This window comes from Rhinichthys klamathensis, unplaced genomic scaffold, assembly GCF_029890125.1.
Source record: "Rhinichthys klamathensis goyatoka isolate OS25496 unplaced genomic scaffold, OSU_Roscu_1.1 h1tg000409l_1, whole genome shotgun sequence".
Classification (NCBI taxonomy): domain Eukaryota; kingdom Metazoa; phylum Chordata; class Actinopteri; order Cypriniformes; family Leuciscidae; genus Rhinichthys; species Rhinichthys klamathensis.
Window position 1 is genome coordinate 735,597 of NW_026606909.1, and position 25,949 is coordinate 761,545.

Sequence of the window (25,949 nt, forward strand, 5' to 3'; positions counted from 1 at the left end):
TAGAATTATCGGTATCGGCAAAAATGTTCATATTCTTGCATCCCTACTTTTTATACAAAATAAATTGATATTATATTAAATTAATTTTCCCCAGTGCAATGAGCCAATCACAGATAAGTTATGGCATTAAATTATGTTAAAGTTTATGTAAATGTAATAATATTGACCCTTTCAGATAAAAAAAAAAAACAATGTAATGTCAGCCGATAACCGCTATAGTACCGTACCGATATATTAGTGTTAATTTTGACAGCTCTTTAATTTAGTCTTATTCCTTAGCCTTTAATTTAAACATTTGGTTTGAATTGCTTGAAATATGATTTGAATCACTTCAAAAAAGGAAAATACAGTTCAGCGCGTTCAATACATGTCTGTCATATAAGCTTCGTAAAATTATAATGAGAACATCATAATTGTGTGCTTGGTACTTTTAATGTTGAGACTTTTGTTTTTGTAATCATGCTCTCAAAAATTTGCCTACGTAAAATTTTGATTTAGGTTTATCTGCCAGTATATCGGTTATCGGCTTTCAAATATATCGGTATCGGCCGAAATTTCGATATCGGTGCATACCTAGTTTTGTTTTTGTCCATACAGTGCAAGGTCAATGTATAAAACAGCTGAAACATTCTTCAAAATATCATCTTTTGTGATATGCAGAATATATAAAGTTATATGGGTTTGTAACATGAGGGTGAGTAAAAAATGATCGATTTGTCAAGCCCTTTAAGAACGACCGGTATGTTAGTTTGCTCGGCTTCCTCGATGTTAAACGAACTGAATGTGGCACTAAAGGACAGGCAGGCGTGTGTATGTTCAGATGACATCTTGAGAAACTCTCTGGCTTTAATGAGATCTGTTCTGAATCTCTTCTGAATGTGGGTTATGAAGGAGGGGGAAGTCTGTGTACTAGATGGCACTGGTGATGCGGTGGCTGTCGTTTGTTGTTGTTTTTTTCCTCTCTTTGCTCTTTTGCACTTTTTTCTTTTTGTGGTTCAAGGCATTTCCATCATTTGAAGATGCTGTTTTGGTTCACAAATGTTTCCTTTGCTCATATTTTTGTTTCCCCTCAAGGATTCTCTTTGTGTTTTTGAGCCTTTAAACCTGAAATATGAGAAAAAAGGCTGAAAAATCAAATTTTTGGAAATGGAATAGTTTATTGAAACTTTACACGAAATAATTTTTAAAAAATCGAAATGCATGTTTTTTTTTTATATCATATTTGATACATCAGGCAAAATATGAAGGAAAAAAACAGCAAAATTTTATTCAGAGAAGCAAACTGAGCAAAAATATGCAATTTGGTGCAAATGCTGATATTTACATCGACAAAAAGATGTAATTCTGATGATTATAATGTAAATCAATGAGATCTTTATAACAGTATAGTGAATACATACATAAAATGCATATAAATATCAGTCGTCACAATATCTGCCAATAAAATGTCTTAGTAAGATGATATTTAAATGCTTCGTTTTATGATATAAGCTCTTAGTTTTAAAACATAACATACAATACAGTGATGATTGAGAGATGAACAAATATAACGTCCTCAAAAGCCTCATGATCATATTCGAAACTCAGGATTTTTCTAGAAAATGATGTCTGGATAATCAAGTAAAACTGCTTCAGTCCAGTAAGTGTTAATCGGGAAATATTACTAACAATATCGAAGTTATTCTTATGTTTACTTTCCAAAAATCAGAATAAAAATTCACTTTAAAAAGACATGTGAAGCACGAGCAGGAGGACGACTCAATTATGCTTAAGTCTAAACTATCACTCAAACGACTGAAGGAGAGCAAAGTTTGATCGTGTTGATCATTTGCATATCCAATATGTCGCGTTAGGCTTTATAGAGTTGAAATGTGAATCTGAAGAACGCGGCGCAGGAGACGTATCTGTTGATGATTAACAATTACGCAGTTTTGACCAATCAGCATCCAGTTTAAAGCTTGTTCTTATTGTCCGTTTACGTCTCCTGATGATGTTTGTGAGATGCTCGTCCGGGGCTCTTGACATGGTTTCATCAATGCGCTTTGGTTCCCGTTACCCCCGCCAGTCAGACCGATGGTTACGTCGCTCTCCGTCCCAGTTCAGTGCCTGTAATGTGGCTTCCAGAGGCCAGTCCAACTCAAATTACAGGCAGTTTTTGGTTTCCATGAATCAGATTTTTAGTCGCCCCTGCTCTCTAATTATAGGCCCGGGCAGTTAGAGCCCCATTTGTTTTATGACCTTAGAGATATTACCGGATTCAGTCTACGCAAGCCTGTGTAAGTGCTGGGATGCTCGTACAGAGGAAATATGGCTGCCTTTCCGATGTGGGGAAAACGGCTCGGTGAACTGAATTACTCACATTACCTGTGTGCAAATTAGATGCAGTGTCTAATTACGCCAGTGATCCTGGACCACAAAACCAGTCACATGGGTCAATTTTTGGAAATAAATAAGCTGAATAAATAAGCTTTCCATTGATGTATGGTTTGTTAGGATAGGACAATATTTGTCCGAGATACAACTAATGCACTGCATTTTAATGACTACTTATGTATTAGTGATGTCTTGTCATATTATGTGTCACCACCAGGGGATGTGCAATTTAAATTTCGTTGTTATATGCAAATACAATAAAGGCAATAATAATAATCTCAAGGTGCAAAAATATTGAGACAATCGCCTTTAAAGTTGTGCATTTATGTTCGCGTTTGTGCTGCATCCACTCACAAAAATAAAGGTTTTATATATTTACGAGAGGAAATTTACCAAATATCTTCACAGAACATGATCTTTACTTAATATCCTAATGTTTTTTTGGAAAAAAAGAAAAATTAATAATTTTGACCCATACGATGTATTGATTGGCTATTAGGCCTGTTGGAACGAATTCCGAAATTTCGAATATAATTAGAATATTAAAAAAATCAATACTATTCGAATGCTGAAGTCACTGTTCGAATATTGCTTTTTTATGTATATTTTTTAAATTTTCTTTTATATGCAATCTTGCCTTTTCGCCGCCTTGGCATACACGCATGTGAAAATGAAATGCCTTTGTTTCGTCTGATGAACAATAAAGTTTTTGAATCGTAACACAAGTGTGCACGTTATCCATGGTGTATCATCATAACAACTGTCAAAAATGGTAGCCTAAATGTTTAACGACGTAAAAAGCGAATCCCAAAGCGCTAGCCTGGTTAAAACCAGAGCATTCTCAGTTGTAACTGAGTTATGGTCTGGCAAAGCTTCATAGACAAATCATTTCCAGAGGGGCGTCACCAACGGACGTCACAGATAGACCTAAACCCAATCAGAGCGATGAAGGAGATGACGTATGCAGAGCGGCGGAGACACATCTCCGAGTGTTGTTCTTTGCTCGGTTTTTAACTAAAAGGAAACGTTCAAATGGCTTAAAACAGACGCGATAGCTGATTGGAACGAGTGATGTTCGACGGCGGCATCCATCTTTGTAATGTAGGCTACAAAATCTGCTTCAAAATCCCAGCGCTGTCGTCATCGTGTAAAGCCCGCCCCAACGCTTCTGATTGGTGCCGCAATTTCGGCGGATTGGAAATGGGCTTGAATGAGCTCTTTGCCAGACTAACTTTCAGAGCAAATCTAAATTTGCCGGAAGTTGTCTGGGTTTTCCCAGGCTACCAAAGCGCCTGTGAAGCGAAAAACGCAAATATCTCAACGGATTCGGTGCGCATATAAGTTTCATATTTTTTGGTGGTGTTTTCGCGGAGATATCGGCCGAAAACCATCGGAAGCACTTCAGCCATATTCAGCACGAATAAAATGTGTATTAGATGTCCCTCTAGTGGACCGCACGTGTAACAACAGTGGCATTGGCGATCCATAAGCATGTGTAATGTCGTAAAAATTTATAATAGGATACATTTTAGCATTTAATATTCGAATATTATTCGAATATTAAATAAAATAAGGAATGGAATTCGAATAGTATTATAGAGGAAGATTGACAGCCCTATTGGCTATTGCTACAGATACACCCGTGCGACTCGAGACTTCTCACATTTGGTCTTTTTAATCAGTCATCTTTGAACACGGGCTCCTGAATCTGACACCTTCACATTGTGCGTTTGAAGTAACCAGGCCTCCGCGGAGCAGCATAGCATGAGCGGCGTGTTTGCCCTGGCAGTGTCGAGGTGTTTTGCTTCAAGCGCTGGAAACCAGCCGCTGATTGGCTCCCAGACTTTGTTTTCTCATGCAGAGGAATGCAGGTTTTTCTGCAGCGATTCTTTCATTCGGGATGTGAGGCTGACAAGAGGATGTTTAAAGTCTCCTAACACCTTTTTCTTTGAGCTTTTCCCCCCTTGTTCGCCCTCCAGCTCTGAACGCGAGTCGCTGTGTTGTTTACATCGCCGGATTAGCGACGCTAACCTGTAAGGCCTCTTAGAGTGAAGTACATCTAAACATAACGTGACGTTTGTTGAACTGTCGACGCGCTGAGAGGTGTTGGTTGATGATTGGTTTAAAGCATCAGGGTTTTTTACTTACTTTTTGCCTATTTGATGTTCCAGTGAAAGTCTTGTTAGCTAGCGGTTTGTCTTTGTAATGGTTTTTTGCTTTTGCGGCATTTGACTTTGATGTAATAAAAAGTACACAAAGTAATAAACGTTATCGTTATCAGCCGATATTGCTTTTTTAAATTTTTTTATTTATTTATCCGTACCAGATAATAGTTTATATGTATCTATTTGATCTATCTATTTTAATTGGATTATTTTAACCGTCATCTAACACTCACTAAAGTTAATATTTAAAAGCACTCATTTAATAACCGTAAATACCAAATCTAAAAATATAGCCTATATCAATTTCTCATATACTTTACATTATTATGTTGTGATGTTAACTTCACTTAAAGCATTTAAAAGTTTATTTTAGTGTTTAGTTTTATTTTTTAGACAAATATTCATTTTATTTTTTTATAATATAACTAATAGATTTATTATATAAAATATTCAAAAATTTCAAACTATTTTAATCTAAGCAATATCAGGTTGGCAAGAATTTTAACATCATATACTCCCAAATAAAAGCTTGTAGCATTTAAAATGATAGATTTGACTGTGTATTGTTTTTTTTAATATATTTGGTGTATTATATTTGTTTTTGATTAAATAATATTTTGACTAAATATGATAGTTTTAAACTAATCTAATAGAATTTTTATATCATCCACTCCTAAATAAAAGCTTTTATATATTTTTATAATATAAATAATATATTTATTATATAAAATATTTATAAATAAAAAAATGTCATATCTGTTTATTAGCATTATTGTAACTACAACTTTAATGTTGTGCACTCTTAAACTGTGTATTTCAGCGTTGACTGTTAGCGTTTTGCTTTTTTAGACAATTTTATTTTGTTATAAATATTTTATTGGTCAAATGATATTCAGACAAAATATTAAAGAATTTCAAACTATTTTAATCTAAGCAAAATCAGCTTGGCAAGAATTTTAACACCATATACTCCCAAATAAAAGCTTGTAGCATTTAAAATGATAGATTTTACTGTGTATTGTTTTTTTTAAATATATTTGGTGTATTATATTTGTTTTTGATTAAATAATATTTTGACTAAATATGATAGTTTTAAACTAATCTAATAGAATTTTTATATCATGCACTCCTCAATAAAAGCTTGTATATTGCTGCATTTGTGATTCGCTCTTGCTGTCTGTCCTGATCGCAGGAGAGGAATATCCCATGTCTTCGACCTCAAGCGCGTCTCGAGGTGCAGCTCGTCTTGGCAGGCGTTCTTGGGTTTTTTCCCTGGTAACATTGCAGTCATCAGCACTCCCACCTCTGTGGTCACTCTGTTGTGGCTAGACGTTACTTTGCTCTCTGAGCACGAGGCATCTGTTTTTTCCATCGCCGTCTTGCTCACGCTTGAAGTGGAAATGCAGTTCAAGTTAATGTGTGACGCTCGTTTAACAGATGTGATTTTCCTTTATATGGGGGCCATTTTGATTTTGGAGGGATGTAAGCTGAATCCAAGTCAGATCTAAGGCTTGACGATAAGAATAATGTCCATCAAAAACGCAGTTGGTTATGTCTTAAATGAACGTAAACAGTTGAGGAAGTAAACGCACTTGTATCAGTATATTGGATCTGTGCATTCGCTCTTAAAGTGACAGTAGCCTAATATCCCTGCTGCCGTCTGTCATTAATGTTCATCAAACAACAAAAGACAAAGAGGAAATCACTCACTAGGGCTGTCACGTGTCTAAAGACGTGTCCATGTCTAAAGACGTTTCCATTTTCAACACCAAATATAGGCAAATCCACGGACACCTAACAGGCATTAGGACGAGCGTAAAGAGGGCGCTTGAGACGCACAAGTGATTTATTGGCGTGAAGTTTCAGCACAATGACAAACAGGAGCGCAACATTCAGGGATTGAGATTAACACCCTCGACTCGCCAAATGCGGGTAAAAATGAACTTTGGCGGGAAACGCTGTCAAATCACGAGCCAATCTGGTGTGTTTCTGTGTTCACTCACTTTGCTGGGGAAGTTCGTGTAAGACAAATCTGCGCAAATACACAACTCGTGATCCTCATGATATATTAAAGGGGTCATATAATGGTACATGCACTTTTACAAGTTGATTGTACTGAAATGTGTGTTGGCAGTGTCTGTACACAACCATCATAAAATGATAAAAATCCATCCAGTGTTTTTGTTTTAATCTCCTTATATGTTTTCCCCTGCCTCAAATCAAGCCGTTCGAGCCTGTGACGTCACACGCTCGGAAGCCCCTCCCATGATTGTTGATTGACAGGAGCGATTCAACACAGACCCGCCCTCGCTCGTGAGAGCTGTCAATCATAGTCTGCGCGGACCGGCGCGCTCATTGTTGACATGCTGGAGCACTGTCTATGAGCAGAATGGCGTCTAAGTGATTGTGGTGTTCTGTTCTTGGGTGTAATAACGAACACAGTCATTTTAATGTTCCTAAATCCGAACCGCTGAAGACGCAGTGGCTGAGTTTGTTTTCGAAGGGAATATTCCCCACGAGCAACGTCAATGCTCTCATGTTTGCGCGAATCATTTCACACACCAGACTGCTTTATAAAGAGGAGGGTCAGTATAAAGCTGGTTTTTCTAAGAAGCTGCTCCTGAAAAAAGGATCGGTACCAGAAATTCGTGTTCCTGCTGAACCTCCAGAAGAACTGAAGTGAGTGTAACGTTTTATTAACCTTTAATATTTATATTAATCTTTGCAAATCGCTAGCTGCACGCTTCACAATGAATGCGGCTAAGGTTTACACTCAGGGTACATTACGGCATGTTTTCTATGTACGACGTTCTCAATATAATTCATAATCCCACGTCTATAATGAACAACGCGTTATGGTTATTGTGTTATTGTGTTACAAACGGTGTATGCCAGAGCCGGCTCTGGTGACGCATAGAACAGAGAGGCGGAGTCAGCAAAGCTCATGATCATTTAAAGTCATATGCACTGAAACGGCGTGCTGAAAACAGAGCTGTTTTTGACCAGGTAAAATAAGTGTTTTCTTACAATACTAATGAGAATTTTTAATTAAAGTATATTACAAAGTTTTAATTTAGACTCTAAAGAATCATATTAGCTTGTACAAAAATGGCATTATATGACCCCTTTAAATACAGCGTATTGCAGAATCTGCTCATTTCTGGCTTACTTGAACACACACGCACACACAACAAATAACGGCGCGCTTGTTCACTTGCACTGAAGTAATAGCGAATATTAAAAAGCATTTGGTGAACAGAAAAGACAGTTATTTTCCAGCATCTTACATGTTCTGTGTGCTGTATTGATCTGTCCACCTAAAACACATTTTTGGTATAAAAAAAACAAAGGCCGTTCAAATCGATTCCCTATTTTCGTTTTCGATACTTGTGTTGGTTGGTCCGATCGATTGTGCAATGGATTTTCGAATGTAAAGTGACAGCCCTATCACTCACTGCTCTTGACTGAATAACGATGAATCTAAATTTAATATATACAGTGGAGACTATGCAGTGTTATTTAGAAAGTAGCCACGCTTCCCTGTCAGATCCCAGTCTTCCTTCCCAGACTGCTTTGTTTCGTCGTCCTCCTCAAAGGGTTTGGAGAGATCATTTGCGCAGCTGAAACGTTGCCTGATGCGGTCCAGACCCGAGTGGGATCCCCCTAGTTCTCCTCCATTGGCAAGGAAAGCTTCTTTTACAAGCGTCCTCTCAGGTGTCACTCTCGCTCGGGTCGGCCGTCGCTCAGGAGTGCCAGATCGTGTTCCTTTCCTGTAGAGGTATTCATTTCACACAATTGTACTTGATAAGTAAAGCCTGTCGTCGGCCCAGATTATGATGTAGTTTCGAGATGATTTAAATGATAGCTTCAGAAAAACGATGGCTAGGGTGGGATAAGAAAAAAAAAAGTGCACGATTTATTTTCTTGGCTTGGTGTGTCAGTTGTTTGAAAAACTCAATCTTGTGTTAACCGCAGAGCAGGACTCTGAGCAGGGCGAGTGTACGCCAAACTTGGAGGGAAACTAAAAGAAAACGAGCGCAGAACCGCTAATGGTGTGTTTCAGACCGCAGATGAGAAACCGAGCCAGGAAGCAAACCTTGTTTTTGTTGAACCTCGCTGTCTCTCCCTCTGAGGTTCGGTATTAATTTAGCTCTTGTTTCCAGAGCCCCCCCCACGCTGTGTGACTCGAGAGGCTGTTTGGGTTTAGCGGCGTGTGTTTCTCTTGCGTTCGGTGGTCTCTGTGTGTGGATCATGCATGCTCAGGCTGTGTTGACACAATCATATATCGGTATACAGAATTTTCTCTTTATTGCATGAATTTTCTGTTAACTCTCTACTGCATGCATTTTGATGGCACATGGAAAAAAATTATTCCACATCATTTCTTGGCTCATTTGGGAACATTGTATTGATTTATTGAACATTTTCCCTCCCCTGACCCCCCCACCCCAAAATATTTTTTATTTTTGTGCAACAATGGTAAAGAATCATAGAGAAAATTATCATTATTCTCAGAAAACAATACAAAAATATAAATTCTTTTCCAAAAATGTCAAATGAAATCCTTTGCTTATCTCCATCCATTTCTCATATACTGTATAATTTAATGTTGTGATACTAAATTCAGCGTTCAAAACTTACCGTTTTTAGTTTTTATATCAGGGATGCACGATATATCGGCCACCATATCGGTATCGGCCGATATATGTTCATTTGTAATGATATCGGTATCGGCCTGATAAGAAAAATTGGCTGATATGTTAAAGACGATAAATAGTGGATTATGTCCTTCAGCTGAGACGCTTCAGATGCGCACTGTTCAACATGATGGTTTTGAATTGCTTGAAATATGATCAGAATCACGAAGAAAAAGAAAAAAAAAGGAAAATACTGTTAAGTGCAACGTGCAGTGAAAGTCTGTCATATCGGCTACATAAAATTATAATGAGAATATTAAAATTGTGTGTTTGGGACGTGGCTTTTAATGGTGAGACTTTTGTTTTTGTAATCAGGCTCTCAAAAATGATATAAAAATATGGATTTATTTAGATTCATCTGCCGATATATCGGTTATCGACTTTCAAATATAAAGAATTATCGGTATCGGCAAAAATGTTCATATCCTTGCATCCCTACTTTTTATACAAAATAAATTGATATTATATTAAATTAATTTTCCCCAGTGCAATGAGCCAATCACAGATAAGTTAAGTGGCATTAAATTATGTTAAAGTTTATGTAAATATAATATGACCGTAATGGATATGACCCTTTCAGATAAAAAAACCAAACAATGTAATGTCAGCCGATAGCCGCTATAGTACCGTACCGATATATTAGTGTTAATTTTGACAGCTCTTTAATTTAGTCTTATTCCTTAGCCTTTAATTTAAACATTTAGTGCCATTTGATTGGATTTGAAGGTCTTTGTTGTTGTGTTGATGTTACTGGCAAATCGGTTTCACCAGCATTGTCCGCATCAGTGGGCTTCACATGACCTTTTAATAGGCCTCGCCTATAGATGTGTGTGTGGTGTTTGTGTAAACACACTTGTGCTCCTCGCGGTCAGAAACGAGCGCATTGGAAATGAAACGGAGACGAGTTTCCTCTAGTGGAAGTGTTCGGTACTGCAGCCGAACAACATCTCGCTGAACGCTCATTTACTGAGATATCAAGCTCATATTTGGAGCACGGCTTGTTTAGATTTATTTTTTAAAATATATATTTCATCAAAAAATTTAATAGTATTTTTGTGCATTTTTTATAACAATAAACGTAAAATTCTGTATCTTTTTTTAATTAATTTTTTTTTTCACTTCAGCAATAATCTGCCAAGTGTCGTCTTTGAACAGAGACCAAACTTCAGTCTGAGCTCTAAAGCATTAAAGATGTACGACAGTTTAAGTTGGACATTTAATTTTCATGTCTAGAAAGTGAATAAATGGATTTTAAATACAGTGTAAATATTATTTAGTACCATAAAATCCCATAAAAAATAAAATAAAAAAACATTATCGAAGCAAGAAAAGACGGTTTCATCATCGCATGACTCGGTCTTCTACCCTGTTTGTTTAAACATCTTACATTTTTCATTGATATTCATGCATTTGGCTGGTGCTTTACTCCAAAGCAACTGGCATTGAATTCATTTGGTCAGTTCAGGCATTCCCTGGGAATCAGATCCATGACCTTGGCGTTGCGAGCGCCAGCTGCTCCATCAGCCGAGTTCAGCCCGGAGCCGAGAGTCCCGACACGCCTGTGCTTCTCTCGCTAACATCAGCCAGATCTGGCTCTCGTCCTCTTCAGTTCAGCTTTCTGCAGATTTGACATTTTGCTGAGTTGCCGAATGCGCTTTCAGACATGAGGGTGTTTACATTTTAGAGTCAACGGGATTTCAAAATCAACCTGGCTTTATTTAATACACTTTCTTGTGCATGATTTATATATATTTTTTTAGTAATGGACAACGATTAATCGCGATTAATCGCATCCAAAATAAAAGTTTGTGTTTACGTAATATGTGTAAAATTATTTTCTATATATAAATACACACATACATGTATATATTCAAGAAATATTTGCATATACTGTATAAATATTTATGCATAATTTATATTATATTATTTATATATATATATATTTATATCAAATAAAACAATTCTTAAAAATATACAAATGTTTGTGTGTGTGTGTGTATGTATATATATATATATATATATATATAATAATTATACACTGTACACACGCATATATTATGTAAACACAAACTTTTATTTTGGATCGCGATTAATCGTTGCCCAGCACACTTTTTTTTTTTTTTTTTTTTTTAAGAATTGATGCATATGATCCAAACAGCAATTAAATGTTTTTGGAAGGAATATGCAAATTTCATGTTACCTGCTAAGATCCAACTACGCAAAACACAAATGACTTTGAAACAACTATCACTCGTATATTGCAAGTAAATTTCACAGATAATTGCAAAGTAACACACTGAATTAAAGAAGAAACACTGAAATAGTCTCTTCTTGAAAGATGTACTCCAGTTATCGTTGTTTATCTGTTTTCAGCGAAAGGAAAAGCCGAAGTTGGTGTCTGTCGGTCTGCATTGGTGTCGTTGAGTTTAATTAAATCCTGTTTTGTAATTGGTCTGATCTGCTGCATGATTGGTCTCTAACAACATTAGTTTGGTCAGAAAGTCATCCGAACCGCTGATCCCAGATGATCCCATTGATTCTCGAACGAAACGAACCCAAGAGAACGTTGATGCATGTCGACGGAGATATGGACTAATTGCTATGGAGTAGTTTAATGTCTGTTTTGAAGGAAATTGGCACATTTATCTCAAAGCTTTAGCTTTTAATTCTCTGTCACCCACCAACAAGCTTTAATTCAATTCAACAAAAGCCCATAATTAGATTATCAAATCGGCTCGTCTGGTGCTGAAATCGAATGGCACGAAATGAACCCATATTTTGAAGCATGGTTGGGCTTGAGTGATAATCACAGAGCGCACTAATGGTTCTTGGCATTAAGGTTAAATAAGCCCAGGCTCACACACAACACCCTCGGCACTGTTCACACACACACTTCCCCCTCGGCACTGTTCACACACTTCACCCTCGGCACTGTTCACACACTTCACCCTTGCCCGTTTATAATTGCTATAATTGAACTTCGAGGTTTGGCATTAAGCGTAATGTCAGCTTACGCTTTCAGAGCTGTCTGTTTACAGTCATTGTAATTATTACTTGTCCTTGCTTTTCTTTTACCTTATTTGAAATTAACGTTAATGCCTAATTATTGATGAAGCACTGATTCTCTTCTAACTCTGGATACTGTTTTTGTTTCATAGGCCTACAAGCTTCCTAATACTGCTATTCATCTTATAAACTTGAATTAAACGTAGATCTTGGATCTTATAAAATGTTGTATATATATTATATAATTAAACTAATATATTATATAGACTCATTACATGCAAAGTGAGATATTTCAAGCCTTTATTTGTTATAATTGTGATGATTATGGCTTACAGATATGAAAACCCCAAAGTCAAAATTAGAATATTGTGAAAAGGTTTTCATTTCTGTAAGCCATAATCATCACAATTATAACAAATAAAGGCTTGAAATATCTCACTTTGCATGTAATGAGTCTATATAATATATTAGTTTCACCTTTTAAGTTGAATTACTGAAATAAATGAACTTTTGCACCATATTTTAATTTTTCGAGTTTCACCTGTATTGTGTTATTTATTGTTATATATATATATACACACAAATGAATGTGAAACCTTTATTTGCTCAAAAATATTTAAATGCTCCCAGAATTTAGTTAAAATACAGACTTGTACTAAATATATACAATTCCTCAGTGTTACTCCAAGTTAATATTATTGATGTACATTTTATTTATGCATTTTAATTAAATATAAAATATTTAAAAATATATATATATAAAATATAAATATTCACCAATATTACAACTTATGGTAAATGTAACAAAATATTTAATATAGTTTTATGTTATAAAGTGTTTCTCCAAGTCTTTGTATTTTTTAAACTAAATTCTGGGAGCATTTACATAATGTTTCCCATTTGTTTGTTGGGCATCTCATATTAGGGGTTATTCACTGTCACCATACAGTAATAATCATAAAACTTTACAATAAGGTTCATTAGTTAACATTAGTTAATGTATTAACTAACATGAACTAACCAATGAGCAATACATTTATTACAGTATTTGTTAATCTTTGTAAATGTTAGTTAATTAAAATCCAGCTGTTCATGTTAGTTCACGGTGCATTAACTAATGTTAACAAGATTGTAATGAAGTATTAGTAAATATTGAAATTAACATTAACAAAGATTCATTTTTAAGTATTTAAATATGAACTAAGTAAGTGTTATGGTAATGTTTTGATAGACAGAGGTGTAAAGTCCAGGTTCAGAAAGTAAAAGTCGTCCTCAGTATTTTGTTCCAATCACTTGGATTTGCTAATGAAAAAATTTATATTTTTATGGAGTCACCGTTTTAATAAAGCAATAAGCCCTTTGAAGCCGTGGTTTACAGTGAGTGTAGGGGTTTTAGACACAACAACGGCCCTCAGCTGTTCTACACTCACTGTAATCACGGCTTCAAAGGGCTTATTGCTTTATTAAAACATGAACTTTGGTTCGGACCTTGTTGTGAAAACGCCCGTATTATGGTGTGGTGATCTAACAGATCCTCTCTGTAATGTCCCACAGATGGAGTCTCCGGTGTCCACGCCGGCACCGCCACCGCTGCACCTCCTCGCGCCGGTCCTCAGCGCCGACGTGTCGTCCTCGTGCGAGCAGATCATGGTCCGCACGCGCTCCGTGGCCGTCAACACCTCTGACGTGGCCCTGGCCACCGAGCCCGAGTGCCTGGGTCCCTGCGAACCGGGAACCAGCGTCAACCTGGAGGGCATCGTCTGGCAGGAGACGGAGGACGGTGAGAGGACCGGTTACACATGTCATCGCTGTTGTGTGAAAGTGCGAGTCTGTTCAAAGGAAGACTAGGGGGAAACGCAATCGAATTGTGATAAATATTGCAGTTATGATTTATATTGCTCCAGGTTCAGGGCTCGACATTAACACTTAAAGGGTTAGTTCACCCAAAAATGAAAATGATGTCATTAATGACTCTCCCTCATGTCGTCCCAAGCCCGTCAGACCTCCGTTCATCTTCAGGACACAGTTTAAGATATTTTAGATTTAGTCCGAGAGCTTTCTGTCCCTCCATTGTAAATGTGTGTACGGTATACTGTCCTTGTCCAGAAAGGGAATAAAGACATCATCAAAGTAGTCCATGTGACATCAGTGGGTTAGTTAGAGTGTGTTGAAGCATCGAAAATACATTTGTGTTAAGAAAAATGTGTTATTTATATGTTAAATATTTATGTATAATATGAATTCTGTATAAATATATATATACATGCAAATATTTTTTTAAAATATACATGCATATGTGTGTATTTATGTATACAAAATAATTATACACAGTACACACACATATATTATGTAAACAAACTAAAATTACATCAAAATTACTAACACTTATAACCACTATAACCTAAATAAAAATAAAAACAGAAAAAATGTCATTTATAATATTAATAAAACTATAATCATATATCAGTGATACTAAATTAGCACATATTGTGTCATCATATATTAGTCATATTGCGTTTTTGGTGTTATTTAGATGTAGCCCTAATGAAGACAGATTTAAACTGATAGATCTGTGTGATCACAAAGCTTATTTATTTATTTATTCCTGTTATCTCAATCAAATTAGTAGTACGCACATTGGATGATTTAGATCTCGTCAACCTCCACTAACGCTCTCGATTGGCTAGTTTAGACTCAGATTTCTCAGGACGCTTATTTCAGTGACATCTGTCGGCTCGCAACAATGTTTAATATGGATTTCCAATAGCATATTGTGTATATATAAATAATCAAGCCTGTTTTGTGCTTGTTACCCATCTAGAGAAGTGCACACTAGAGAAATCACGCTTATATCTGCTGTGTTTTGCTCCCTGGACGCTAATTCCAGCTCGGCTTGAGCTGGTGCAGGTGACTGACAGAAACGGCCTCGTTACGCAATAAAAACTGGTGTTTCTCATCTAGGACCCGAGCCAAACAGTTCAGAGTTAAGCGTCAGGACTAGACATTAGCCGTCTGCTTGTGTTTGTGCTGTAAACAAACAAATCCAGACATTTGCAGTTTGATAAAGCTGAACCTCGCTCTGTTTTTCACTCCTCAATCCTGTGAAGTGTGTGTGTGTGTTTTGTTTGCTGTGGTAGTTGCTGTCAAACTGTCCCCCCGGGGCGAGTTGTATTTTTTATAGGCTAGCAGGCATTTACTGGCAAATTAACCTGACAATTCAGGTTCTGTTTTAGCAGTGTCAATAACACACAAGTCAGTCTCGCTGTGCTATTTGGCTGATTTCTGTTATTTGAACACCCGGACACATTTCGCCCGTGTTGCGATCATGCAGAATCGCTTTGACTGAAAATATCATGCGAGGTCAAAAGTGCTGCAATCTTAATGCACAGATCCGATCTTTTGGCCTGTCTGTATACAGTGGTGTGAATAAGTTATTACCCCCATGCTAAAGTTGCCTAAAAAGAGGAATAAAAAATCATCTTTTGGAAATTGATCTTAATGCCTTAATTAGAAAAATGAGGAAAAATCCAACCTTTAAGGACACCAATTTTCTTTGTGTATGAATAATGTATCATAAATAAATAAATGTTCTTCCTTAAAATACAGGGTGCATAAGTCAGGCCCCCCCTATGTTAAATTCCCATAGAGTCAGGCAGATTTTTATTTTTAAAGGCCAGTTATTTCATGGATCCAGGATAATATGCATCCTGATAAAGTTCCCTTGGCCTTTGGAATTAAAATATCCCACATCATCACATTCCCTTCACCATACCTAGAGATTGGCATGGTGTTATTTCAGTTAGCCTAATAGCTGGTTTGATTTGCATTGAAAGATGATCTTATGGAAAGTACCCCATGCCAATCTCTAGGTATGGTGAAGGGAATGTGATGATGTGGGTCTATTTTAATTCCAAAGGCCAAGGGAACTTTATCAGGATGCATATTATCCTGGATCCATGAAATAACTGGCCTTTAAAAATAAAAATCTGCCTGACTCTATGGGAATTTAACATAGGGGGGGCCTGACTTATGCACCCTGTATTTTAAGGAAGAACATTTATTTATTTATGATACATTATTCATACACAAAGAAAATTGGTGTCCTTAAAGGTTGGATTTTTCCTCATTTTTCTAATTAAGGCATTAAGATCAATTTCCAAAAGATGATTTTTTATTCCTCTTTTTAGGCAACTTTAGCATGGGGGTAATAACTTATTCACACCACTGTACATTCACTTTAGACAGGACTGGTATCCGACATCTGTCTACAGGTGAAACTCGAAAAATGAGAATATGGTGCAAAAGTTCATTTATTTCAGTAATTCAACTTAAAAGTTGAAACTAATATATTATATAGACTCATTACATGCAAAGTGAGATATTTCAAGCCTTTATTTGTTATAATTGTGATTATTATGGATTACAGATATGAAAACCTTTTCACAATATTCAAATTTTGACTTTGGGGTTTTCATAAGCTGTAAGCCATAATCATCACAATTATAACAAATAAAGGCTTGAAATATCTCAATTTGCATGTTATGAGTAGGGATGTCCCGATCAGGTTTTTTTGCCCTCGAGTCCAAATCCGAGTCATTTGATTTTGAGTATCTACCGATACCGAGTCCCGATCCGATACTTATATAACACATAAAAAAAGAATAAAGATGAGCGAAAAAAAACAGATCCAGGATGTTCCTTATTTTTTATTTAATTCACCATATTTTAACATTCAACAAATCAGTTAACAAACAGAGCACTTCTGTGAGGGAGCTTGAACAATCAAATAATAAATAACATAAATTCTTCACTTTTGGACTTTAGTGCAATAGTAAATATAGAAAAAGTCTAATATAAAAACAAATAGCACCTCAACTTAAAATACCCGGCAGGCATGTAAACAAAAAATAAAAAGTCTTTAAAAAAAAAGAGAGAATATATATATACATTAGGGGTGTAACAGTTCACAAAATTCGCAGTTCGATACGATACAGCAAAAAGAAAGAAATGCCTGAGAAATTTCCTATTTATTAAAAGAAAAACTATTTTTAAATAAGTTTGAGTTTTCCTACATCTTGAAACTTTCAGGTTTATAAATGGGGGTAATCTTTGAAGGATGAACAAATAATGTTTTGGTAATCACATTAAAAATAACATTTAAATATATATTTATATAATATTTGAGTTTTGAAGTGCAACATTAGCTCCATGTTCATTCACGGCACAGTGTTTCTCCTGGTTCCCACGTCAGCGCTGTTTGATCTAATAGAGATCTACGGTTAATAACGGAGAAATGTGAACGCTTCTCACTAGATCTCGCAGCGATGTTATTACTTCAGTGGCGGATTCAAATGTTTTCTTCACTGGATCTCTCAGCACAGTGTCGCTTGATCTCGCGCTGCACAGATGTTGCTGGTCCGAAATATAATGAGTAGCGTAGTTTCGTTCCGCTTTCATTACGTTTGCCATTTGATGTTGCGCAACGTTGTGGTGGTCGCGCCAGCGCTGATTTTGTCGGCAGGAAAAATGGTCCTAGGAATCGTTCGGTTTGTATGCGTACCGAACCGGAAGCCTCGTACCGAAACGGTTCAATAATTACGAATACATGTACCGTTACACCCCTAATTTACATATATCCGAGTCCTGATCGGCAGGTAACGTCCGATTCCGATCGAGTCTGAAACCACGTGATCGGGCCCGATTTCCGATCGCGTCATCGGATCGGGACATCCCTAGTAATGAGTCTATATAATATATTAGTTTCACCTTTTCAGTTGAATTACTGAAATAAATGAAGTTTTGCACCATATTCTAATTTTTCGAGTTTCACCTGTACATTAATTCCCACCCAAAATGATTTTTGGTGATAATATGCACATGGTAGACCCTGGTTTTGAATGGACGTGCTATTAGAATTATTTATATAATTCATGTCGGGTGGTCATGATTATTCGCCAGCATGGACAAGAAGTCACGACTCGTGAATGTTTTGAGAGGGAGAGAAAGCGCATGCGATCAGATGTCCAGATATCGGATGTGTATCTGATTTAAAGACACATTTGGAAGTGGCTCAGATTGGAAGAGGGAAAAATCGGATCTCGTGCGGATTTTTGTGTTTACACGCGTGCAACGAACTCCCGATCTGTGTCAGAAATGAGTTAAAGATCAGATCGTGTAGCTTAAAGGTGCTGTATGTAACTTTTCCACTCTACTAAAGCATAAAAATACCATAATATGTTTGCATATATTGAGGAAACATGCTAAGTTCACTTACTCGTTTCTCTGAAAAACACCAGTTATTTTACTTTGAAATGTGCGTTTCCAGGCTGGAATTTTTGTTTTGTTTTGTGATACTGCACATCCATTGCGCTCGTTCCTGTTGCGTGTGCTCAAACTGGCAGCGCGTGTGAGCGTCGAGTCTGAGGCGGCGGGGCGGGAGAAACCACGATCTCCGATATTTAGAATTAGACTGCAATACCTATTTCGACCACTAGCTGTCAATCTTACAGACTGCACCTTTAAACGTTCGCCGACTCGTTGCATTAGCTCCATTAGCGCCGCTCATCTCTAACGCACAGAAGTTGTGCTAGTTCACACCACATCAAATGCTTCCCGTCTTCCCCGGTCTCTTCGAATCTCCATCCATCTGGCTTTACCTCCAGTCGTGATGATTCAGTGTCAGTGCCGAGGTCTGGTGGCACACGGCCTCCATTTGACACATCATGCAGAACACAAGCCAGAGGAACGACTGAATGCGCCTCGAGAGAGGGTCACGGGAGTGAGCGATAACCAGCATGCTTTGCAGTGTGAGTTGTTAGCGACGTCTCCATACCTGCCAACTTTTGAGTTTTGCTCGGCGTGAGATTTGGGGGGGGGGGGGGGACGAGTGAGATTTGTTGATGGGGGGGGGGTTGATGGGGGGGGGGGATGGGTCTCGCTCACGCAAGGTCTCTCGCTCGCGCAAGCTCTCTCGCTCGCTCTACGCGGTTTGGAGCACAATCTCTGTCTCGCATGCACGCTCGCTCTAGATAACGGGAGATTTTTAACGAATTTGCGGTATAACTAGTCGATCACGAGTGGCTCAACAGGTAGATATATAGATAAACTCATCTTCCAGGCATTTGACCGACCGGGTTGACACTTCAGCGTGAGAAATCGGGAGTGTGGCGTGTGAGCGTGTGAAACCAATCAAATGCGGGTGTCTCACGGCCAATGCGTGAGAGTTGGCAGCTATGCGTCTCTGTTTAGATGCCCAGAGGCTTCCTGAGCTCTGTGGAGACTTGTATAATGCAGTGTTTTCCAACCTTTTTTTTTTTGTTTGCCACGGCACAGGTAAAATCCAACTGCACACCACTATGTAAAAATATAGGCTAATAAAATTGCACATGCATATAAACACTATATGTAAAAGCATTATTCGCATTTGATGTGAAACTTAAGCCTAAGTCAGTACAATAAGGTCATAGTATGACGTGTTGGTGATGATAAAACAACAGATTTACATATCGTCGCTGTCGGGTGGAAACACTTGTGGCTTTATATAGCTAGCATGTGTCATTATATTATTAGTATTTTTGAAAATCAAGCTCAAATTGAGTAAGCCTATGAGGTTTTTGACCTGCGAATGACAGATGTAGTTTGTCTGTCACTGAAACGGCCGCATTGCATTACATTAAAGTTTATTGTAGCTATATAGGAGCTCAGTTTTCTAGTTGTTGAAATCTCACGATCAAAATCTCATGATTCGAAACATGAAGCGCTATGCATGCACAAGCAGAGTCTTTGCTGTGTAGTTGAAGCATATAAAGACTATTCTCCGTTTTTTCTCCACTAAACAAGAAACACCTATAAAGACAAATGCTTTTATTTAAGAAAATGCTGTACTTAGGCAAACATCAGTTCTTTATTTACCTCTGCATTGCAAACGAGCAGAGATCCCCGAACTGCGCGCGGTACGATCTAAATGGAGGCGGGATGGAGTTATGAGGTTTGATTGACAGTTTGAGGAGCCAATAGTTTAGTCACAACCACTTTTAAATGCTTTTTATTGGTTAAATATTTGTAAAAACCCACAGACAGAAAGGGATGACCAATAGCATTGATTTGATAATACAATGATGCAATATAGAGATACAAGGTTTTGGCCCGACAGCGCGATGATATATTCTTATTTGAAGCATAAAAGGAAAATGCAGGCTACATAAAATTATAATAAAACATTATAATTGTGTGCTTGGGACATGGTGCGACTTTTGTTTTTTTAATCAGGCTCTCAGAAATTGTATAAAATTTGGATTTATTTAGATTTATTGGCCAATATATCGGTTATCGGCTCGCAAATATAAAGAATTATCGGTTATCGGTATCAGCCGTAATTTAATCAGTGCATTAGCAGTCAGAATAAATCACACCAGCTTACAGAAATTAACTTGCACAGCTGGCTAGTTTTTCTGCATCACTGGTGCATGAATTGTTCCTGCATATGTATGTGATTCTCGTCTAAAATGTTGCGTTCTGTTTAACTAAAGTCATTTGCACCTAAAGGCTCTTTGCTGTGTAATTTGACTACCAAATGCTGACCTTTGGGACCGCAGTATTTACAGAGACCCGTGCGGATCAAAGATCGGCCTCCTCCCGAGCTGTCAGCATGAGGAGATGGAAATGCCCAAAGGCGCCTCTATCCACCAGTGACAGCTCCTCAAAACCAGAGCGGATCATGGGGGTTCATGGGAGGGTTGGCAATCGAAATTCGATTCCAACACTTGAGGTCAGGAATCGGATTCTTGTTATAAAATTCCGATTCCTTCCGAGTTTAAAAAGGTGACATATTATGCCCCTTTTCACAAGATGTAATATAATGGTGTCCCCAGAATGTGTCTGTGAAAATTCAGCTCAAAAACCCCCAGATTATTAATTACAGCTTGTTAAATTTGAGCAAAACACGCCGTTTTTGTGTGTGTCCCTTTAAATGCAAATGAGCTTTAGCTCCGCCTCCTTTCAGAAGAGGGCCGATCTAAATGTTTAGATTGCTAATTTGTTCTTTTTTAATTACTGAGTGTTTACTTGTCTTTAATAATGCTTTAAAATTGATCTTAGTTGGGCTAGTGGTTTTTCTATGGTGTTTTTAAACCACAGGCAAACGCTCCTTGTGTAAGTGTTCTTCAGCCTGTTGATTTTTATTCATGATATTCAGCTACAATTAAATGTTTTGCAATGACTAAACGTGAATGATATCTGTTTTTTTTTTTACCTTATTGGAATCGAAATTAGGACTTGATAAGAATCGAAATCATTCAAATTCAAACGATACCCAACCCTAGTTCACGGAAAGTAGATGGTAGATTGGGAGAGAAAAAAGCTCAGAAAGTGATGTTTTGCAAGAGTAGCGTGTCTTCGCCAAGCGTGCCGCAGTCCTGAAAGTGAAGCCAAAGCGTCTCGATCGCCCTTCCATCGATCGCGATGGAAACTAAACTAACAAACGAAACTTGAAAAAATATGTTTTCTGTCATTTTAGGTAGTTTTTATCGCACTGATGTAAGTTTTAAGTGTTCGTTTTTTAAAAATACAACAAAATTCAACAATACAAAGAGCAATGTGTAACGTTTTACCAGATTTAGTGTGACTCTCATTGTCTCTTTGTTCCCCACTAAATGTTTTTTTCACTAAATGTTCAGATTTTATACAATTATTGTGCACTCGTGATTTTTCTAGACTAAATTTTACTGCTGAATTATCCACTAATCAAGTTTATAATAGCATTTTTGTCATATCAGTTCAACACACAGTTATAGAAATTCTACTTGATTTAAAAAAAAAACTGCGCTGTATCGGATCGGTATTGGTCGATACTCATAATTTTTGGTATTGGATCGATTCTGAAAAAAATGGTATCGGTGCATCCCTAGTTATTTGATGCTATAAAAACGTGAATGTGACGTCATGATTGACAGCTTCTCTAAACGAAGTCACTGAGGCACCAACGGACTTTTTGGGGGATTTTCGGGAGGAGATTGGAGCTTCAACTTTAATTTCTACATGTCCATAACTGTGTATTTCACACAGTAAACGCTTTAGTAACCGTTTCTGCGGGTGTGTGTGTGTTTGAGTGAGGGCGGGACCTTGATATCACGGCTTCACGTTCACTACACAAGATATCAGCGCCATATTAGGGACTTTGGCGGCTTCACTTTTCACCAATGTAAGAGAGTGAAGGGGTGTCGTCCATCTTTACAGTCTATGGTCTACGCCGAGAGCCTCTTCTCTTGCCGGTCCACCTACTGACACTCTGAAATGTCAAATCTTCCAGAGCTTTATGGCTCCTAAAGTTCCTCTCCGGAAGAACATCCCTGTGGGGTTCTGGCGCGACTTTAGCGAAACTATCTTGAGTCTTTGCCAGGCCAGAGTTGTTCCGATGCCTGAGTCTGGGTGGCAAACCTCTACACACGCAAGTCCTGGCTGTCCTTTGTGGCAATATCTTCATGCAAGTTCTCTCTTTTTATTGGATGGCAGCCATAACCAGTCCTGCGTTTAACGTCTTGAAAGCATGATGCTCTGGTGTTCAAATGAGCCTTAACCACAAGACTTTGTCTTTTCCAGAAATAAAAGGGGAATATACAGTCAAACCAAAATGTATTTAGACACCTTCAACATTTCTCACATTATCACAGTTTAGAAAATGGTAATATGAGCAGAACTCAGTGGATATTTGACTGGTTTTGTCCGTCCTTCTGTTAGACTCTCACACATGAATTATGTTGAATATCTGTCAGCTGTTAAATTTAACTACACAATTAGATAATACCAGTTTAGCTCAACCAGTGACCAAGCAATGCTTCATGTTGTTCAGTCTGTGTGTAAAAAGAGGATTAGCAATTACAGAAAACACACTTCAGCAAAACATGATCAGCTCAAAGTGGAGGAATCATTTTTGGTTTATAAATGTTACTGGTAGTCACTGTATGAAGAATATTTGAGTATAATATGTCAGTTTCCTTTATTTTTCTCTCCTCACTTACATAAATGAACTATAGTGTCCTGCACACACTAGTAAACAAATATCAAAAGTAGTGTCTGAATAATCTTTGTCTGGACTGTAACGCGTGTCTTTAAAGGAGAATGGCGACGTGGACAAGACAAACGTTGTTCTGGAGAACCGCCAGACCTTTCCAAACAATTCGAGGTTGTTTAGTTTGCAGTGAGGAGGTCCTTGGATCTGTCTGAAAGCTGTTTCTCTTGATGGCACATTTCCACCTCTCCAGCCGGCGTGTCTGTCATAAACACAGTGGATTTGTCCGAATCCAGAGCAGAAGTCTTGTGTCGTGGCTATTGTCCCCTTTTCCGAAAGAATGTAATGAAGACAGACACTTGACATGTGGATGTCGGCTCAGGCAAGCCGGTCTGGAAAACGCACAAAGAGCCCTGTTGGGTTGTCATGTTTGCCTTGGAGAGTGTGGTATTCATTCCTTTTCTTAGTATCTCTAGTCTCTTTCTTTTCTCTGTCAGTCAGACAGATCTCGCTGAGCCAAGCGCACACACACAATGCCAGATCCAGCCTGTCGTTTCTCTCTCGGCTTGTGGTCAAGCCCTGCTTTTGGTTTTGTTCCACACTTCCCTTTTTGTCTCTTCCTTTTTTTTCTCCCCCCCCTCAGATCTTCCATCAAAGTCTTTCTCCTCCTCGTCTAACGGCTTTTGCGTTTCGCAGCAGGATCGGGCTGGCTTTCTCGGTCCCTGTCAGCGCTGTCAATATTGGACAACAATGACCGCTCGCGTTTTTCTTCTGGCTTTTGCAAAACCGCTGCAGACACACTTGCAAGAAATGGCCTCGCGGGTGTTGATGTTACTTTCAGTGATATACGGGCAGATATCGCCTGGGAACAAAGAGTCATTGGCTACGTTTACATGCACAACTTTTGTTTCAATTGAATTTGGTGTTTACATGAACGCTAAACAATTAATCGGGTTGATGTGTGCGTTGGTCACTGTGATTTTGCCAAGTAAGACATGTCCCTGGATCAACATTCCTGTCCCAGAATGTAGTCCTACCCCTAAACCTAACTTTTCTCTAAAATCAGAGGGTAATGAAAGGTGAATAACACTGATGTTTAAGTACTTCACCCTGGTTCTAAGCCTAAACTTGACGTAAACTTGTCCCTCAAATCTGATTGGTTGATTGGAAAGTTGTTCCAGGATCAACAAAGATGTGGATCCAGGAACATGTGGTACTTGGTGAAATCACGTTCACCTGTGTGCGTTTCTCACAAGCTTATATACAGAACTAATATACAGAGTTTGCACATAATAACCATTCTCATACATTGGTTCTTTATTTGTTTTAAACAGCAGACTTAATATTTATCCATTTCTGGTCATAATTTAGAGAATATGGGCATATGAACCGTTGCTTACGCTGTAAAACTGCCCAAAACCAGTCGTCTGTGGATGAGAGTCTGAAGCAAGGACTGGTGGGACGTTGTCCTGCTCCACTTCACAGAATAAAAGGAGAATTTTATAATAACGGGACACTCATTTATACGCCACTTTATTCAACAGGAGGAACAGCTCGTTCAGCTCGTCATGCATCATCACGCTATTTCAACATCATTGCACATGCACATTTTCAGTTTTCAATCCGATCAAGAGTTGACATGTTCTCTCGATCGGATTAGAAAAGGAATAAACACCCTTTTCAATCGGATCGAAATGTCATTCGTATCGAGCTCAATCGGATCGATTAAGGTGTTTACATGAAGGCTTTTCAGTCCGATTGAGCCGTCAATCCAATTACTAATTGATTATTTGCTGGCATGTAAACGTAGCCAATGACCAGATGCAGCCCCTCCTCGCTCGTTTATTTCTTCTGGCTTTTTCAAATCCGATGAAGACACACTAGCAAGAAATGGCCTCGCGGGTGTTGACGTTAGAGCTCTCCTCACTAATACGAAAGTGTTCGGGAAGATATCGCCTGGGAACATAGAGTCATTGTTTATTTCCCAGGTTTGAATGGCAAGATGTGTTTGTGTACCTTTTCATTTGTGCTTTACTCAAGGGTTTATAAACGGCACCTGGCAACCCTTCGCCGTCCTCCGGGAAGAAGTGCTGAGGATTGATGTCTGGGGGGAAGGGAACGAAGCACAAGTTACTCAGCTGTGCTAAATCACTAGTCTGGAAATTACAAAAGAAGTGCACTCCTTCCCCCTCTCTCAGGAGACCTGCTCACCTCGGTCATGTGACCCGGATAATCAGTGGAAGCAGCCACCCGAGCAAACATGTCAAAGGATCGCAACCTCATAAAAAAATCAGGTCTTTGCAACCAAGTCTGTTCTTTGAGGATGCGTGATTGCTCCTGCTTTAGTCTCGTGCAAAAACAGATGTCAAACAGGAAATTTGTGTTTGTTGTCAAAGTGGCTTTGATAATTATTGTATTATTTGTTTTATTTCTCCATTTTTTATTAATAATTAATAAAGCATAATAAATGCATAGACGCATGTCATTCATGCTGTGTTTTTTTTTTTTTAGGGATTGGCCGATACCGATAATTCTTTATATTTGAAAGCCGATAACCGATATATTGGCTGATACATCTAAATCCAAATTTGTATAAAATTTTTGAGAGTGATTACAAAAATAAAAGTCTCATCATTAACAGCCATGTCTCAAACACACAATTATAATATTCTCATTATATGTAGCCGATATGACAGACTTGTG

General features: G+C 37.9%; 1 protein-coding gene across 3 annotated transcripts in view; it reads left to right on the plus strand.

Moving 5' to 3' along the window:
- Positions 1 to 25,949, plus strand: part of znf609a (zinc finger protein 609a) — a 133,234-nt gene that overhangs the window by 80,426 nt on the left and 26,859 nt on the right. For all 3 annotated transcript variants that reach the window (XM_056234951.1, XM_056234954.1, XM_056234953.1), the window contains one exon: positions 13,796 to 14,021. In XM_056234951.1, the coding sequence (XP_056090926.1) occupies positions 13,796 to 14,021 (226 nt within the window). The remainder of the gene's footprint in view (positions 1 to 13,795; positions 14,022 to 25,949) is intronic.